At 49.2% G+C, this 16,459-nt stretch overlaps 2 protein-coding genes across 3 annotated transcripts; one reads left to right on the top strand and one right to left on the bottom strand.

Annotated features, from left to right (window-relative positions):
* Positions 1-635: 635 nt before the first annotated feature.
* On the top strand, positions 636-9,812 carry LOC311339171 (activin receptor type-1B-like). Of its 2 annotated transcripts, XM_084464541.1 has the most exons (9): positions 636-769; positions 2,780-3,025; positions 3,354-3,620; positions 4,562-4,792; positions 5,290-5,457; positions 6,361-6,517; positions 7,009-7,133; positions 7,212-7,342; positions 7,643-9,808. In XM_084464541.1, exons 1-9 carry the CDS (start codon positions 679-681, stop codon positions 7,766-7,768), a joined length of 1,542 nt encoding a protein of 513 aa, XP_084320667.1. In that variant the 5' UTR covers positions 636-678; the 3' UTR covers positions 7,769-9,808. The 2 variants fall into 2 exon arrangements, with proteins under 2 accessions (XP_084320667.1, XP_084320666.1); XM_084464540.1 differs by having other exon boundaries at positions 7,009-7,342; positions 7,643-9,812.
* Positions 9,813-10,949: 1,137 nt separating this feature from the next.
* Positions 10,950-16,241, bottom strand: prkag1 (protein kinase, AMP-activated, gamma 1 non-catalytic subunit). The gene is made up of 13 exons (XM_084464550.1): positions 16,092-16,241; positions 15,575-15,626; positions 15,381-15,481; positions 15,219-15,300; positions 15,039-15,097; positions 14,899-14,944; positions 14,755-14,809; positions 14,545-14,671; positions 14,280-14,445; positions 14,149-14,186; positions 13,209-13,355; positions 12,957-13,056; positions 10,950-11,682 (listed from the first exon to the last, which is right to left on the bottom strand). The coding sequence occupies exons 1-13, from the start codon at positions 16,098-16,100 to the stop codon at positions 11,672-11,674; spliced, it is 993 nt and encodes a 330-aa protein (XP_084320676.1). The 5' UTR covers positions 16,101-16,241; the 3' UTR covers positions 10,950-11,671.
* Positions 16,242-16,459: the final 218 nt, after the last annotated feature.

Here is a 16,459-nt window from a genome sequence, read left to right as displayed (position 1 = left end):
AGAAAAATTTCTCTGAAGATATTTTTTCCAATCTCATTTTACTACACTCTCACAAAACAATTTAGTTTCATGGAATAATTTATTGATGTATTTGTATTTAAGTATTGTTACACCAAAATCTGTATGAATTTTTGCCTGCTTGAACTTATGTTGATAAATCTGTTTATTTACTGGAGTAAAGACCAATAATCCAAGACAAGTAACAATGGTAAATCTAATGAAAAAACAAACAAACTCAAGACAAGTTAATTGTATATTTAGCTTACACACAGGAAATACAAGGGGATTACACTAAACACAAGAAAACAATGCAATCCAAAGTGGCTTATCATTAAATTAATCTTTAAAATATGTAATGACGATGACGATTGGAGAACAGCCCACAAGATTGTCTTTATTGAATTTTTTTTTAATAATAATCGGACAAAATTGAATCTGACCAAAATACCTCTGTTACCTCTGTACCTCTGGTGCTTCTGTCCTGACGATGACCTGCGCCGTGTTTCAGTCTGCTGCCGCCTGCTGGCAGAGCCTGGAACAGCAGCACTGTGACTGGCTGGTTGTCCTCACACACACACACACACACACACACACACACACTCACACTCACACATACATACGCACACACACACACACACACACACACACTGCCAGCGCTGGGAAATAATAAACACACGGATGTCATGCATCGGGAGTTGGTTGATCATGGCTAAAACCCGTGTTTTGTTGGCCGCTGTCGTCCAGGCCGTGCTGTGGGGAGCCAGCGAAGGTGAGTCTGTCTGCCCGCCTGTCCGCCTGTCTGTCCGTCCGTGTTTAAACCAGCCTCGTCTCAACATGGCGCACCAACAGGAGCTAACACGGCTAACCGAGCTAGCTGGATAATAAACAAATCGCCTCGACCCCCGAAACGAGGTCATCAGTAACCGTCTTACACACTTTATATTGTGTGTACACACTGTGTGGTGCACTGTGACGTTGTGTGTATTTAGTTCATGTAAACCGGCTCTGACGGAGCAGATGGAGAGACTGAAGAGATTCGACCTCACAACCCTTATTATAAATGACATATTATACATGATCTATTACGTTACGAACCGATGTAGAACATAACGTACACGAGGACTCGGTACTCGTGTACAACATCGTGATGTTCTCTGATCTACTTAGTGTTGTTATGACAGTGTTGTTATTGTGATGCAAACCAATCATCACAGGTTGACCCTTAACCTGCTCACACGTCACATGTTGACCCTTAACCTGCTCACACGTCACATGTTGACCCTTAACCTGCTCACACGTCACATGTTGACCCTTAACCTGCTCACACGTCACATTTTGACCCTAACCTCCTCATACGTCACATCTTTATCCTTAACCTCCTCACACGTCACATGTTGACCCTTAACCTCCTCATACGTCACATGTTGACCCTAGCTCCTAACACATCATATGTTGACCCTTAACCTCTTCTCTGTGTAGCCAGCAACACAATTAAACTGCTGTCAATCATTGCCATTACCTGCTGTAATCCTGTGATGACTAAAACATTTTATTATGTTATTTATATGGTGTACAAAGGGCTTAGATTGTAGGTCTATTAATAAATTTAATCTAAATAATGTATATTTGGTGTTCCTCAAGTCATATTATTGTGTCACTCTTTATAGGCCTATGTAGACCTACCTATACAGGTCTACCATAATGGACCATCATAGTCCTATATTTATAGGTTTATCATAGGCTCATGTATAGGTTTATCATGTATGACCTACTGTATATCTCAAAGTTACTTTGTAGCATGATGACATGCTGAAAACATCCTATGTTATTTCCATGCATGTTCCTGGTGTTTATCTGAAGCTTGGGCTGTAGAGCTCTGGGGAGGCTGGCTGGGTGAGGTTCACTCTGAGGATCGTGGTTTGATGAGGTCTGCGTGGCTGTGGGGGTTCACTCTTGGATCCTGGTTTGATGAGGTCTGCATGGCTGGGTGAGGTTCACTCAGTCTGGGATGTCCTGCTTGATGAGGTCTGCTTGGCTGTGGGGGTTCACTCTTGGATCCTGGTTTGATGAGGTCTGCATGGCTGGGTGAAGTTCACTCAGTCTGGGAGATTCTGGTTTGATGAGGTCTGCGTGGCTGGGCTCTCTTAAACTGATTTGGTCCTTTGATTTACCAGATGAGTCAGTCACAAGTCATTGGGAACAATGGTTTAATACATATAGCTTGGATTTAAGGTGCTTAATGTCAATGTATGTCACAAACACATTTTGAGCTGGCTGCCTGAAGTAAGACCTGAAGGCTTCAGTCCTCCTCATTGTTCTCCTCATCTCTCTCCGCACTCACGGTATGTCTCTGTCCTCCTCACGGTGTGTCTCTGTCCTCCTCACGGTGTGTCTCTGTCCTCCTCACGGTGTGTCTCTGTCCTCCTCACGGTGTGTCTCTGTCCTCCTCACGGTGTGTCTCTGTCCTCCTCACGGTGTGTCTCTGTCCTCCTCACGGTGTGTCTCTGTCCTCCTCACGGTGTGTCTGTCCTCCTCACGGTGTGTCTCTGTCCTCCTCACGGTGTGTCTCTGTCCTCCTCACGGTGTGTCTCTGTCCTCCTCACGGTGTGTCTCTGTCCTCCTCACGGTGTGTCTCTGTCCTCCTCACGGTGTGTCTCTGTCCTCCTCACGGTGTGTCTCTGTCCTCCTCACGGTGTGTCTCTGTCCTCCTCACGGTGTGTCTCTGTCCTCCTCACGGTGTGTCTCTGTCCTCCTCATGGTGTGTCTCCGTCCTCCTCAGCTCTGTGGTGTAACTGCACCACCATCCAGTGCTGGAAGACCAACCTCCGGTGTGAGACGGACGGGGCCTGCATGACCTCCACCTCCTTCCTGGAGGGCCAGGAGCAGCACGTCCGCGCCTGCATCACCCAGGATGACCTGGTGCCCCCCGGACAGCCCTTCTTCTGCTTGGGGGCGGCCGGCCTGCTCAACATCTACTGCTGCTACACTGACTACTGCAACAGCATCGACCTCCAGATCCCCTCTGGTGAGATGCTGCTCACACACCTGGCTGACCTCAGACCACCTCCCTGACCTCAGACCACCCCGTTGACCTCAGACCACCTCCCTGACCTCAGACCACCCCGTTGACCTCAGACCACCTCCCTGACCTCAGACCACCCCGCTGACCTCAGACCCCCCGCTGACCTCAGACCACCTCCCTGACCTCAGACCCCCCCGCTGACCTCTGTGACTAACAATAACAACACGGTAACACGGCAACCGGAAACGGGATTAATGACATCATGACCAGGTAATGACAGGTTCCCAGGTCCTCTCCTCAACCCTCTCCTCCTGCTCCTCCTGCTCCTCAGCCACGTCGAGGTCGGGGCTGGCGGCGGGCGTGGAGCCGGCGGGGCCCTGGGGCCCGGTGGAGTTGATGGCGGTGATCGCGGGCCCCGTGTTCCTGCTGTGCCTGCTGCTGATGGTGGGCGTGTTCATCTTCCAGTACCACCAGAGGGCCTACAGCCACCGGCAGCGGCTGGAGGTGGAGGACACCTCCTGCGACCACCTCTACCTCGCCAAGGACCGGACAATTCAGGACCTCATCTACGACATGTCCACCTCCGGCTCCGGCTCAGGTCTGGCTCAGGACCGCCTCTTCAGCACCGGGGAGCCCTGATGGGGCTCCCTGGGGTGCTGTAGTATGTCTGTGTGAGGGTGCTGATGTGAAGGTGCTGATGTGGTCCTGTGTGAGGGTGCTGACGTGAGGGTACTGACATGGTCCTGTGTGACACCCCTTGCACACTGTACAGTCCGTCGACGGATGGGGGCTTTTTGACGTATCTATGTGTTTTCCTGGTTTGTATTACAAAGGCGATTTCATTGGACAGTGCACTTGCGTATATTTGCATAACGTGATCTGATTGGGTGACGGATCCGTCGCTGCCTGAAAAGTTAAACTTTTCTCAACTTTTGGACGCAAGAGACGGAGCCAATGATACGGACGGACCCACAATGCATTTCGGGAGCGTCCCATGCAAAGTCAATGAGATCCGTCGACGGACATGTACAGTGTGCAAGGGGTGTGAGGGTGCTGATGTTGTCCTGTGTGAGGGTGCTGATGTGAGGGTGCTGACGTGAGGGTGCTGATGTGAGGGTGCTGATGTGGTCCTGTGTGAGGGTGCTGATGTGGTCCTGTGTGAGGGTGCTGATGTGGTCCTGTGTGACGGTGCTGATGTGAGGGTGCTGACGTGAGGGTGCTGATGTGGTCCTGTAGTGAGGGTGCTTATGTGAGGGTGCTGATGTGGTCCTGTAGTGAGGGTGCTTATGTGAGGGTGCTGATGTGGTCCTGTAGTGAGGGTGCTTATGTGAGGGTGCTGATGTGGTCCTGTAGTGAGGGTGCTTATGTGAGGGTGCTGATGTGGTCCTGTAGTGAGGGTGCTTATGTGAGGGTGCTGATGTGGTCCTGTAGTGAGGGTGCTGATGTGGTCCTGTGTGACGGTGCTGACGTGAGGGTGCTGATGTTGTCCTGTAGTGAGGGTGCTGATGTGAGGGTGCTGACGTGGCCCTGTGTCTGCAGGCCTGCCGCTCTTCGTCCAGCGCACGGTGGCCCGCACCATCGTGCTGCAGGAGATCATCGGGAAGGGGCGCTTCGGGGAGGTGTGGCGCGGCCGCTGGAGGGGCGGCGACGTGGCCGTGAAGATCTTCTCCTCCCGGGAGGAGCGCTCCTGGTTCCGCGAGGCGGAGATCTACCAGACCATCATGCTGCGGCACGAGAACATCCTGGGCTTCATCGCCGCCGACAACAAAGGTGCTTCACTCTCCGGACCGCAGTACACACTAGATATACTACCTCAATATATGTAATATACACTCTGAGGACCTTAGTGCACAAAAGATATACGACCTCAATATACACTCTGAAGACCCCCTATATACACTACTAGATATACTATCGCATATTATATACACACTAGATATACGGTCTCAATATAGACAATATACACCTGTAGTGTCTTAATACAATATACACTGGAAGTAGCTCAATATACACTTTACATACTATCTCAATATATACCTGAAGTACCTCTATACGCAAAATACTATGTCAATATATACAGTATCCACCTGAAGTATCTCTGGATGCAATACACACCTGTAGTGTCTTAATACTATATACATTCCGAGTACCTCAATATATACAAAAACACTGGTAGTATCTTAATATTCACTCCCAATATACTTATGATTCATCAGCTGAATTCTGGGTTCTGATTTCGCTTTCCACCCCTTCCTCCGGTCGCTAAGACAACGGTACGTGGACCCAGCTGTGGCTGGTGTCGGACTACCACGAGTACGGCTCGCTGTTCGACTACCTGAACCGCTACCCCGTCACCATCGAGGGGATGATCAAGCTGGCGCTGTCGGCTGCCAGCGGCCTGGCCCACCTGCACATGGAGATCCTGGGAACCCAAGGTGGAGTGGACACCAGAACGTTCCGCTGACGGCCAGCAGAGCGCTGGAGCCTAACCATCACAACGGATCCTTTAGCAGCAGGGAACGGAGGAAACGACCCCCTGGGTCTGAGTTAGGGACAGAGGGAACCACCCCCTGGGTCTGAGTTAGGGACAGAGGAAACGACCCCCTGGGTCTGAGTTAGGGACAGAGGGAACCACCCCCTGGGTCTGAGTTAGGGACAGAGGAAACGACCCCCTGGGTCTGAGTTAGGGACAGAGGGAACCACCCCCTGGGTCTGAGTTAGGGACAGAGGAAACGACCCCCTGGGTCTGAGTTAGGGACAGAGGGAACCACCCCCTGGGTCTGAGTTAGGGACAGAGGGAACCACCCCCTGGGTCTGAGTTAGGGACAGAGGGAACGACCCCCTGGGTCTGAGTTAGGGACAGAGGGAACGACCCCCTGGGTCTGAGTTAGGGACAGAGGGAACGACCCCCTGGGTCTGAGTTAGGGACAGAGGGAACGACCCCCTGGGTCTGAGTTAGGGACAGAGGGAACGACCCCCTGGGTCTGAGTTAGGGACAGAGGGAACGACCCCCTGGGTCTGAGTTAGGGACAGAGGGAACGACCCCCTGGGTCTGAGTTAGGGACAGAGGGAATGACCCCCTGGGTCTGAGTTAGTGACGGAGGGAACGACCCCCTGGGTCTGAGTTAGGGACAGAGGGAACGACCCCCTGGGTCTGAGTTTAGGACCCCCCGGGTCTGAGTTAGGGACCCACTGGGTCTGAGTTAGTGACGGAGGGAACCACCCCCTGGGTCTGAGTTTAGGACTCCCTGGGTCTGAGTTAGGACCCCCTGGGTCTGAGTTAAGGACCTGAGGTGAATGGAGGGTTCCTCATGACCCATCCGGTTGTCTCTCCACAGGGAAGCCGGGCATCGCTCACCGAGACCTCAAGTCCAAGAACATCCTGGTGAAGAAGAACTGCACCTGCGCCATGGCCGACCTGGGCCTGGCCGTCCGCCATGACTCCCACTCGGACACCATCGACATCGCCCCCAACCAGAGGGTGGGCACCAAGAGGTCTGTAAACCATCTCTAGCGGGAGACAAGGGTAGCTCTCTCCTGCCAGTCCAGGCAGGACAGGTCTGTTGTGTCTGAAACTGCCCCAGTGTTTCTCATGCCAGACATGGCAAAAGGTGTTATTTACAGTGATTTATGTCCTGCCACTTAATGTACTTAATGTATGTAGGTTGTACATCCTGGCACTTAATGTACACACTTATTGTATGTTGTACATCCTGGCAATTAGTTCTACATCCTGAGTGTACAGACAGCGATATATTGTTTCTCTTTCTTCTGACAAATGGACTTATTGTAAGATGCTTTGGATAAAAGCGTCTGCTAAATGCCCTGAATGTAAATATGTATTCAGGGTTTGAGTGAACTGGAAGGTGTCCGTCTGTCCATAGGGTACACAGTTGAGCCCTATAAGGTCTGTCTGTGTGTCTTTCCAATGGGTACACGCCGGTGGAGTCCTTTAAGGTCTGTCTGTCTGTCTGTCTGTCCCTCAGGTACATGGCACCGGAGGTCCTGGACGAGAGCATCAACATGATGCACTTCGACTCCTTCAAGTGCGCGGACATCTACGCCCTGGGGCTGGTCTACTGGGAGATCGCCCGCCGGTGCCACAGCGGAGGTGAGTCGGCTCAGTCCGTCCCTCGGCAGACCGGGGAGGGACTCACTCGAGGTCTAACCTTGGTCCCTCTCTCCCCAGGGGTCCACGAGGAGTACCAGCTGCCCTACTTCGACCTGGTGCCGTCTGACCCGTCCATCGAGGAGATGAGGAAGGTGGTGTGTGACCAGAAGCTTCGACCCAACGTCCCCAATTGGTGGCAGAGTCATGAGGTAGGGAAACGGAACGGATGGATTTAAAACCGTCGGGTATGCCTGTGTGTCAGCCGGCCGGTTTAAAGTCTTTATTGAACTTCCAGCTATCTGCACTTGCTAATTATTAGTAGTTTGTGATACTTTTTATTAATATGATTCAACCCTCCTCTCTCCCATCTCTGAACTCCTCGTCTCCGCTGTCTCATTGTCTCCTCGTCTCCTCGTCTCCTTGTTCTCCTCGGTCTCCTCATTTCCTCGTCTCATCTGTCTCCTTGGTCTCCTCGTCTCCTCTGTCTCCTCTGTCTCCTCGGTCTTCAGGCGCTGCGCGTCATGGCCAAGGTCATGAGGGAGTGCTGGTACTCCAACGGCGCCGCCAGGCTCACCGCCCTGCGCATCAAGAAGACCCTGTCCCAGCTCAGCGTTCAGGAGGACATTAAGGTCTGAGCTCAGTGACCACGCAGCCCTAAGGACCGCTTGCCACCTGGGAATGGACGGACTCCTGCTCCCCCCGACGGGACGCAGGAACACAGGCAAGCCTTTGGAGAGAAGCTGAAGGCAAACGCCAGTGGCTCTGTAAATCGTCACTCCATTAACACTCCTGCCAGCGCCGAAGCCCTCGATCTGAGCTTCCTGAAGCCCTACCTCGTTACCTGGCCAAACTACTGAACGCACCCCTCCTGTTTGTCTGACCAACCGCGGGCTCCTCCACAGACGTTCCCTTCCGCACGTACACTGTACAGAGGAGAACAGGATGTGTAAATAATATCGTCTGTTGTGATAGTCCACCGACCCCGCCCTCTTTAACCAGCCCACCCTGACCCCGGCCCGCTCCCCGGTGAGGCCAGCTTGTGGTTCTTCTGATCTCCGTTATACAGGCGCACGTTTCCTCAGCAACACACTGGAGAGCTTATTTAATAATCAAGTTCTGCTCTGCAGCAGTCTCCCCCTGGATGCCGTTTACCCTGGCGGCATGTGGTTCAGCCTTCGACATACAGGCTGACCCCAGGTCTGTCACAGCGGTCCAATCAGGTCTTAGCCCCTTGGATGGACCCAGAGCCTCTCGCCCCACAACTGACCCCAGATCTGTCACAGCGGTCTAATCAGGTCATGGCCCCTGTGATGGGCCAAGAGCCTCTCGCCACACACGGTACCTCCTCAGGTGTCCCCTCTACCTTCTGATCCACAGCTTTGCTCTCTGTGACTTCAAAACCAAAACCTCAAAATCCAGCAGACCCGAGTCGAAGGAAAGCGGAGACGCACGGGAGGCCTGCTGCTCCCGGCCGAGGACACAAGACGTCTCGTCTTTCAAGTGTCCCCTACGGAGACCTCTGTCCTGACCTACCGTCACCATAGCAACGTTAGGTAGAGGGGGAGGTAGATCTTCCACTCCTGGTTAGATTAACCTTTTGCCATATTTAACACACTCCAGTAAGTTGAAGAAGAGTTGATTTGTTGTCTGAGCACGTTTCAGCTTGAGGCTCACAAACTATTCCTGCTGTACATAGATTATAAATACAATCAGTTGATGGTCGTTTGGTATTTAGATCACTTGGTGGAATATACTTTGATACTCATCTCAAAATGCGTTGCTATCCTTAATGGTTTGATGTACGATAGTGAAACCTCCAACACTGCGAAGATATTCTGTTGCTCGTCGTGTTTCTGTCCACCTATTGGTCTGTGTTGTTCAAGCTCCTCCCCCTCTCGCCACACTCAGCCAGAATGTCTGTCTCCTCCTTTGGGGCTCTGTGCTAAACAGAAAAAGGTACTGCTGATGTAAAGTCTCTAGCACATTATTTATAATATCCTGTCCTCATGCTGTGAGTTTCTATAAAATCCTGTGAAGGTGAAGACGCTGATGGTGACAGATGGACTGTTCTCCTACTGCAACACTAACCCGTGTGTGTTCAGGATTTCCTCACTGAAAGGCGAGGTTTCTACGTAAACCTCGCCTGTCAGTTGTATTACTCAGAATCACGCAGCAGATACATTTCAGATGTATTTCTTCCTGGGAGAGTTTGTTTAGAACTAACCTTATTCGTGAAACCTAACTACTACTGAATCATCTCATGGTGTCGCACATGAACTTGTATTTATTTGTTAGAATGTATGCTTTACCTGCACTGTTCTGTTGATTTGCACACATCTCTAGGAAGATAGTCAGTGGCTAGAGCACTTAGCTGGAGAGGCTCAGAGATGGATCTCTTCAATCATAATGTCTAAATGATCCATACCCCAATGTGTAAAATTAAAACATGTCTTGCCTAACAATTTACGTGATTTATCTTTTTAAATATTTTAAGTACACTTAAAGATAAGCAATGAGACTTCTCATATATTATTCAAAGACCAAATGTTCACTCACACACACACAATTGAGATTTCCTGAGTCTCAACACTAGACATTGTACTTACATTATTGAATTAAACATATTTGACTTTCCATGAAAAATGAATAAAATGTACTCTAGTTCAGTGTTTCATTTCCATGTCCTCATTTAAAGTCAACACATCCCTGTTGGTATGTTGTCGGTTATTGGTTCTACTCCCCTGGGTTCAGACCCATCAACACCTTTGAACAACAAGATCAACCTCTTCTCTTCACGACTACTGAATGAACGTTTCATCCTAGTAGAGTAGAGGTGGTCGTGGTTACAACATCTTTGTGTGTTGAGACACTAACCCTATACCAAACCTCTGCTACGCGTGAACACAATCAGGTATTTTGAAGAGCAAGAGTTTCATGGTATGCTACTGCTGGCCAGGTCTGGTCTTATAGAAATAGATTTAACCCAATTAATCTAGAGTTGTTCAGGTCTTATTTCAAAGATAACGAGCTCACCAGGATGCAACTCACATCGTAAGATCCACTACAAAGCCTCTGTACTCCTTTAGCAGAAGAAATGTTGTCCCAGGCTGTGAAACGTAAGAAGGCATTACCCCAAAGTCATCAACGCTGAGCCAACCCAAGCAGGTGGATCAAGTGCTGACTCGTTTGGTTTGTTCACCTTCAGCCCTTAAACCCCCCCCCCCCATTGGTGTAGCTCTGTAAACCAGTACAGGAACCATGTACGGCAGCTCCCACAGTTCAGAGCAGTAGGCCGTGGCCCCACAAGGTCAGAACCCCTCGTTAAGTGGTGCTGACTCCACGAACCAGATGGCCCGCCAAGGTGTACCGACCACCTAACATGGTGTACCGCTTCCTAACGAGGTGTACCGACCACCTAACGAGGTGCACCACTCCCCCTAACGAGGTGTACCAAATCCCCTAATGAGGTGTACCAAATCCCCTAATGAGGTGTACCAATCCCTCAACGAGGTGAGGCTCAGCCATTAAGAATCCTAATCACTCACCAATGTTAACGAGCCTTCTATTAGGACTATTAAATCAGGGAAAGTAAAGAGCAAGAACATGTGCAGAAACGATGAGCAGATAATCCCTTTAATTCCCAGCCTATGACTAATAGTAGTTGTACTTGTCATACAAGCCACGGGCTATTGGACTGCTTCAGCAACAGAGATGAGATGTGCATGTCACTACAGGAAGAATGGTGGATCTGATTTTTTTTATATATATATATATATATATATATATATATATATATATATAGATATATATATATATATATCTATATATATAGATAAAAGATTGGTTTAGTCATCATTGAAGCAGACATAATAAATGGGACATTATAAACCAAATAAATAGCCAGTGTCTGTGCATTGAAAGATATCACAATTATAATCAGAAAACGGTATATTTAAAGGCAAATCTACATTTACAATTAGCCAACCTCAGTCTGAGCGTGATTGGCCAGGGGACTGTAGTTTAAATTAGCAGAATGTGGTCGGAGTGAGGAGACTCAAGAGGTGGCTACAGGCCTCCAGGAATGCAGCTGAACGGTAGAACAGGTCTGTTCTTCAACCTGATCCTGCATCCGCTAGGAATCATACCACAAAATAACAAGTATCAACGCCACAGGGAACAGGCTGTGCTGGTGATTTCCACATGCTGGCCGTCGTCTCAGTACATAACAAGCAGATTGTTTTTGTCAAGAGTCGTAGCAGAATATGCGGCCATGATGAACATCTTGTTGGTTATGTTTTGGTGCCTTCTAAATCGGCTTGATTAAAAAGAAAATACATCCTTCATCACGGACTTAATTGTATTATTACGCATCGCTGGATTGATCAAAATAAAGATGATAGTGGAATTCATTGTAAGTAGAGCAGGAGAGGCTCCCGTATGAAACATGTGACCCCTAGAGGCCATGTGCTGTGTAGGACCCCTCTCACGCTGTCCCTTCGCTCATCGAGGCTCCCAGAGCCGTCCGTGTCCCTGGGGCCTCACGACGTCCCTGCAGAGGAACAGGAAGTCAGGGTTAGAGAGGAGGTCTTCACCGGTGGCTTTTCTGCCCCCTGCTGGTGGGTTCACTGCTGACAACAAGGTGAGCACATCGAGGCCCTTATAGAGTAGAGATGTTCCAATACCATTTTTTCCTTTCCATTAGCGATTCCGATTCCTCGGCCGATACCGAGTATATACTGATACAGCGTCTAGCATTGTAACCACGAATAGCACTTGTTCTCATTGAAGGGTTCTCTTAAAATGACAGCAATGTATGGTCGGTTCACTTCATTATTCTTTTCTCAGAACTAGATAATTTATAGGGATGCACCGATTTATCGGACGACCATCGGTATCGGCCAATATTCGCGTTGTTGACTGCCATCAGCCTATCTGGAAATAAGATGACATTCACCGATGGCAGTGGCCGATGTTTATCTGTTGTGTCCTATAAATTTTGCGCTGGCTAAATGTTGTGTTGGTTATTTGCGGTCTGACTTGCAGTTTCGGAGAAGATCTAACAGGTGGTAGTCTACTAATAATACCACCCATAACAGCCGCTGGCTGGACACGCCTCTGGCGTGATGACGTAAGCGGGCGGGTGCCGCGCGCACGTGTGGTTTGTTTACAAATTAAAGTGAAAGAAAATGTCGGCCGTGTGGGAGTATTTCACTGTCTCGGAGAAAGATCAGCGATATGCAGTTTGTAAGACATGTTCCAGTGACATTTCACTCAAAACCCTTTTTGCTTCGAAAACCCACATCCCCCACAGTGGAGAAAGGTTGGTCATTCGATGAATTCGATGAAGCAGTAGAAATGGCGAGTCCGGAGCAATCCAATGAAAAGTTGTCATTTTCAATTCATTGAGGTCGAAGGCAAGAACGTGCATGTAAAGGTGGAATAAATAACAACAAAAAAAAACAACATTGGCATCGGCTATTGGCCAAATTGTTATTTTAAACATCGGTATCGGCCCAGAATTTCACAATCGGTGCATCCCTAATAATTTACATTTATAATCTATAATTATAGGAATACATTTGTATTCTTCTAGTTTAGCGTGAGCATCCATGTTTTTCTGACTTGGTAGCTTGAACGTGTGTAGGTCGGCGGTGACACGTTTCCCATTCCGACTTTCCTCCTCCGACCGTTGAGCTTGTCACGTGATGGTATCGGATTGGCGCATAGACTTGCATACGCACCGATAGGGAGGAATTTCTGATAGTGATATCGGTATCGGAACTCCTCTATAGACCCAGCACCCCTGGCCCTTCAGAAACTTACCTTCCTCACTGCTCGTCAGCACCAGCGCCTGCAGGATGTCCGACAGTGAGACGATCCCCTTCACCACCTCGTTCTCGTCCACCACCACCAACCTGTGGACCTGACAGAGCAGAGTGGAGCACCAGGCTTAGAGGGGGCTAACGGAGCCCCAGGCTTAGATGGGGCCTACTGTGCTCCTAACAGAGCCCCAGGATTAGAGGGGGCCTACACCAGGCTTAGAGGGGGCCAAAGGGCCTGTGTGGTCCCGCTCACCTCGGCCTCCACCAGCCGGTTGATGATGGCCTGCAGCGTCTCCGTCCGGTTGCAGGTCAGCACGCCCTCAAAATACTGCGAGCGGTGCTGCAGGGCCTTGGTCACCGTCACGTCCAGGTTGTTGTAGTTCTTCTCCGCTGCCAGGTTCTGGGGAAGGAGAGAGTTTCAGGGGGAGGCGACCTCACAGTAATTATTTACTGTGTGTAATAATTTTATATTTTTCACTGCATTACTAAACTCTGAATAATGTTATTACTCAACAATTTAATTATTATTGTTGTTTATTGAAGTTCATAATCAATGGTTGTAATTATGTAGGTTTGTAGATCAGGAGGGATAATAAACCAAATAAATCTGTTACTATGAAATGAATATTGTTTTTACAACATGCACCAGTCTGACTCATTATGGGGAAACCACTGACCTGACATCAGTGTTGTGTTGAAATCCCTTGGTTAAACGTTATTGCAAATCATGACTGAGAAAGCCCTTGTAATATCCTGTCCTGCATTTCTAAATACACAAACCCATCATTTTCCTTGCATTGAGTCTCGTCTCATTAATACACATACCCAACTACAGAAGTGTGTCACTCCTCAGCTTCCGCAAAAGACTCAAGACTCACTTGTTCAGAGTTCACCTAGACTCTGCATACCTTCCCCCCCCCACCCCCCCACTTAAAAATAGCACTTAGCATTGTGGAGCATCTTATTCTAGCTATCTTTGTTGTATACAGGGAATGGGTTAACCTAGTGATTGTTAGTGCTTGGAACTTGGTTCTATGAACATCCTTACTGTACCGACACAATATTTGTTTCTCCTTCTTCTGACAAAGTGCTTTTGATAAAAGCGTCTGCTAAATGTCCTGAATGTAATGTTAATGTAGAAGAGAGTCTGACCCTCACGCCACGGTAAAGACCCAGCGTTAGAGAATACTTACGATGACATCGAACTTGGAGTAGATATCCACCACCCGACCTGCGGACAAACAAGGGAACATGTAGGGGTCAGTATCCATGGGAACAGCGCTGACCGTGGTGGAGAAGAGCTGCCTTCTCCCGCCTCACGTACCTTTGTCGTCCACCACCGGCAGGGCCGAGACCCTCTGCTCCACGAAGATCCCCAGCGCCGTGTAGAGGGGTGTGTCCGCCCGCACCACCGCGATGTTCTGGAATGTTCCGATGTGGAGGTCCTCTAAGGTTTTGTCTAAGAAGGCTGGTATGGGCATCTCCGATATCTAGCGAGCAGAAGACAGAGAACACTTTGTGATGTCAGATTCCACCGGCGTTATCCTCATGAGTCCAACTTTGACAGGCTTAGAGGTGGAAACACTCACAAACAGCTTGAGGAACTTGAGGATCCTCTTGTGTGTGAGAATATAAAGGGTGTTCCCAGTCAAAGGGTCGATCACCGGCAACCGGTGGATCTTGTTCTTGAGCAGAGATGAAACCGCGTCATACAGGCTGGGAGAGAAGACAAACCGTTAGAGAGACAGTAACTCTGGTGCATGGGAGAGACGAACGAACAGGTCCGTTCAGACCAGTACCTGGCGTTGGGCGGTATGCTGACCAGGGGTTTGAAGGAGTCCTGGAGATACAGCTCTGTAACGACAGGGTAAACAACATGATGTATGGCACAGTGAGACAGAGGGGCCAGATATGCAGATATGTTTGTTTGAGTAAACGTTTACCTCTCCAGGTCTCAATTTTGTGCTCTTCCAGTTCATATATCTGGACCTTAACAGTAACACCAAAACGGTTAATGTACTTTTCATAATTGCATCTTTAGTAAAAAAAACAACCTCCAATGCCCCCTCTGTTTAGGTCTTACCAACGGAGATTTGTAGTAGCGATGCAGAATGTTGATGAAGTCTGTGATGGTGAGCATTCCTGTAGAAAGAGAAATGCAACATTAGCCTGAAACCATGATCACTTTAGTTTAGCAGTTAAAGTCACAATGTGTAAGTTGGAGCCGCTCCCAGTTCGTACTTTCAGAATTAGAAATCCTTACCCACAAAGCATTGCTTCTTACTGTCCCACAGAGGCGCCGCTCGCACGCCATTTGAAACAAGAGCAAAAAACGCCTTCTTCACCTGAATTAAGAAACATTGACACAACAATGACAACCAGTTGAAAGCAGGAGGCCGACACCAGAGATTCAGCGATCTCTCACCTGCAGTGACGTGTCGAAGACCACCAGCTTGGAGCTGGTGGGGACCAGGTCGTAGCAGCGGTGGGACTTCATGAACCGGGTGTACACATTGTGCTCCGGGTCTAGAGCCAAGAGAAAGGACTTCACACTCAGGACCTGCACATCATACAGGCTGAGAAAGACGTGCAAAAGTGAAGCAGAAGTCTGAATCATACCTTCAACGACTTGCTCTTTTTTGCTGTCCAGATCCTCAAGGTGCGCTGGGATCTGAAGTATAAAGTAAAGCAATGACAAGTTACCCACTATTCTTATGAAACGAAAATAGTGCGCATTCTGTCCTCATAAGGTGCGTAATGTTCGCATAGGGTCTGTTATGTCCTCATAGGGTTTGTTATGTCCTCATTTTGTCCTCATAAGGGGGATTATGTCCTCACTATGTCCCCATAAGCTGCGTGATGTCCTCATCATCCACAGTAAACAAACTTCCCTCGGTGGGTCGCTGGACCCGGCTGCCCCTAACCCCTAATCCCGGGGAGACGTCCCCTTGTCCCGGGGAGATGTCCCCTCAAGCGACTCCTTATTTAAACGTAACCTTCACCTATAGAACGGTCCTGTGTGGTGTGTATCCGGTAGGTGAGTCTGAGGACATCATGTTGGTCCTCAGAGGCCCGTCACAGGGCTCCTGTCCTTATCATAAAGTAGCATAAAGAAGCTAAGGAAGGTCGGACTCACACACTCCATGTTCCTCCAGCGCTCTGCCTCCACGACACGAAGGGTCCCGATTCACTTCACCGCGGGATCACACAACCTACCGATCTTCTTTGAAGTGTTTTGAACAAACTTCAACTCTTGAGCTAGGGCTTCAGCTAGCATGGAGGCACGGACGTGCTGCACGTACACAAGCGTCAACGACGCAACCAATAGGAGAGCAGCACGGTCGTCCTGCGTCATCGTCATCATGTCACTAAAACGCCCATGGAGCTCCTGTCTGGAGGCTAGTTCTGAGCTGGAGGTTCATCCTCAATCCGTAAGTGTGAATTAAACTCACCTATTCTAGCCATTGGCTGTATTAAAACAAACGTTGTTTTGGTTATATGTGT

This window comes from Micromesistius poutassou (genome assembly GCF_964030765.1).
Source record: "Micromesistius poutassou genome assembly, chromosome: 2".
Taxonomy (NCBI): domain Eukaryota; kingdom Metazoa; phylum Chordata; class Actinopteri; order Gadiformes; family Gadidae; genus Micromesistius; species Micromesistius poutassou.
Note: the sequence above shows the minus strand (reverse complement) of the source record. Positions and strands in the feature narration are given on the sequence as shown.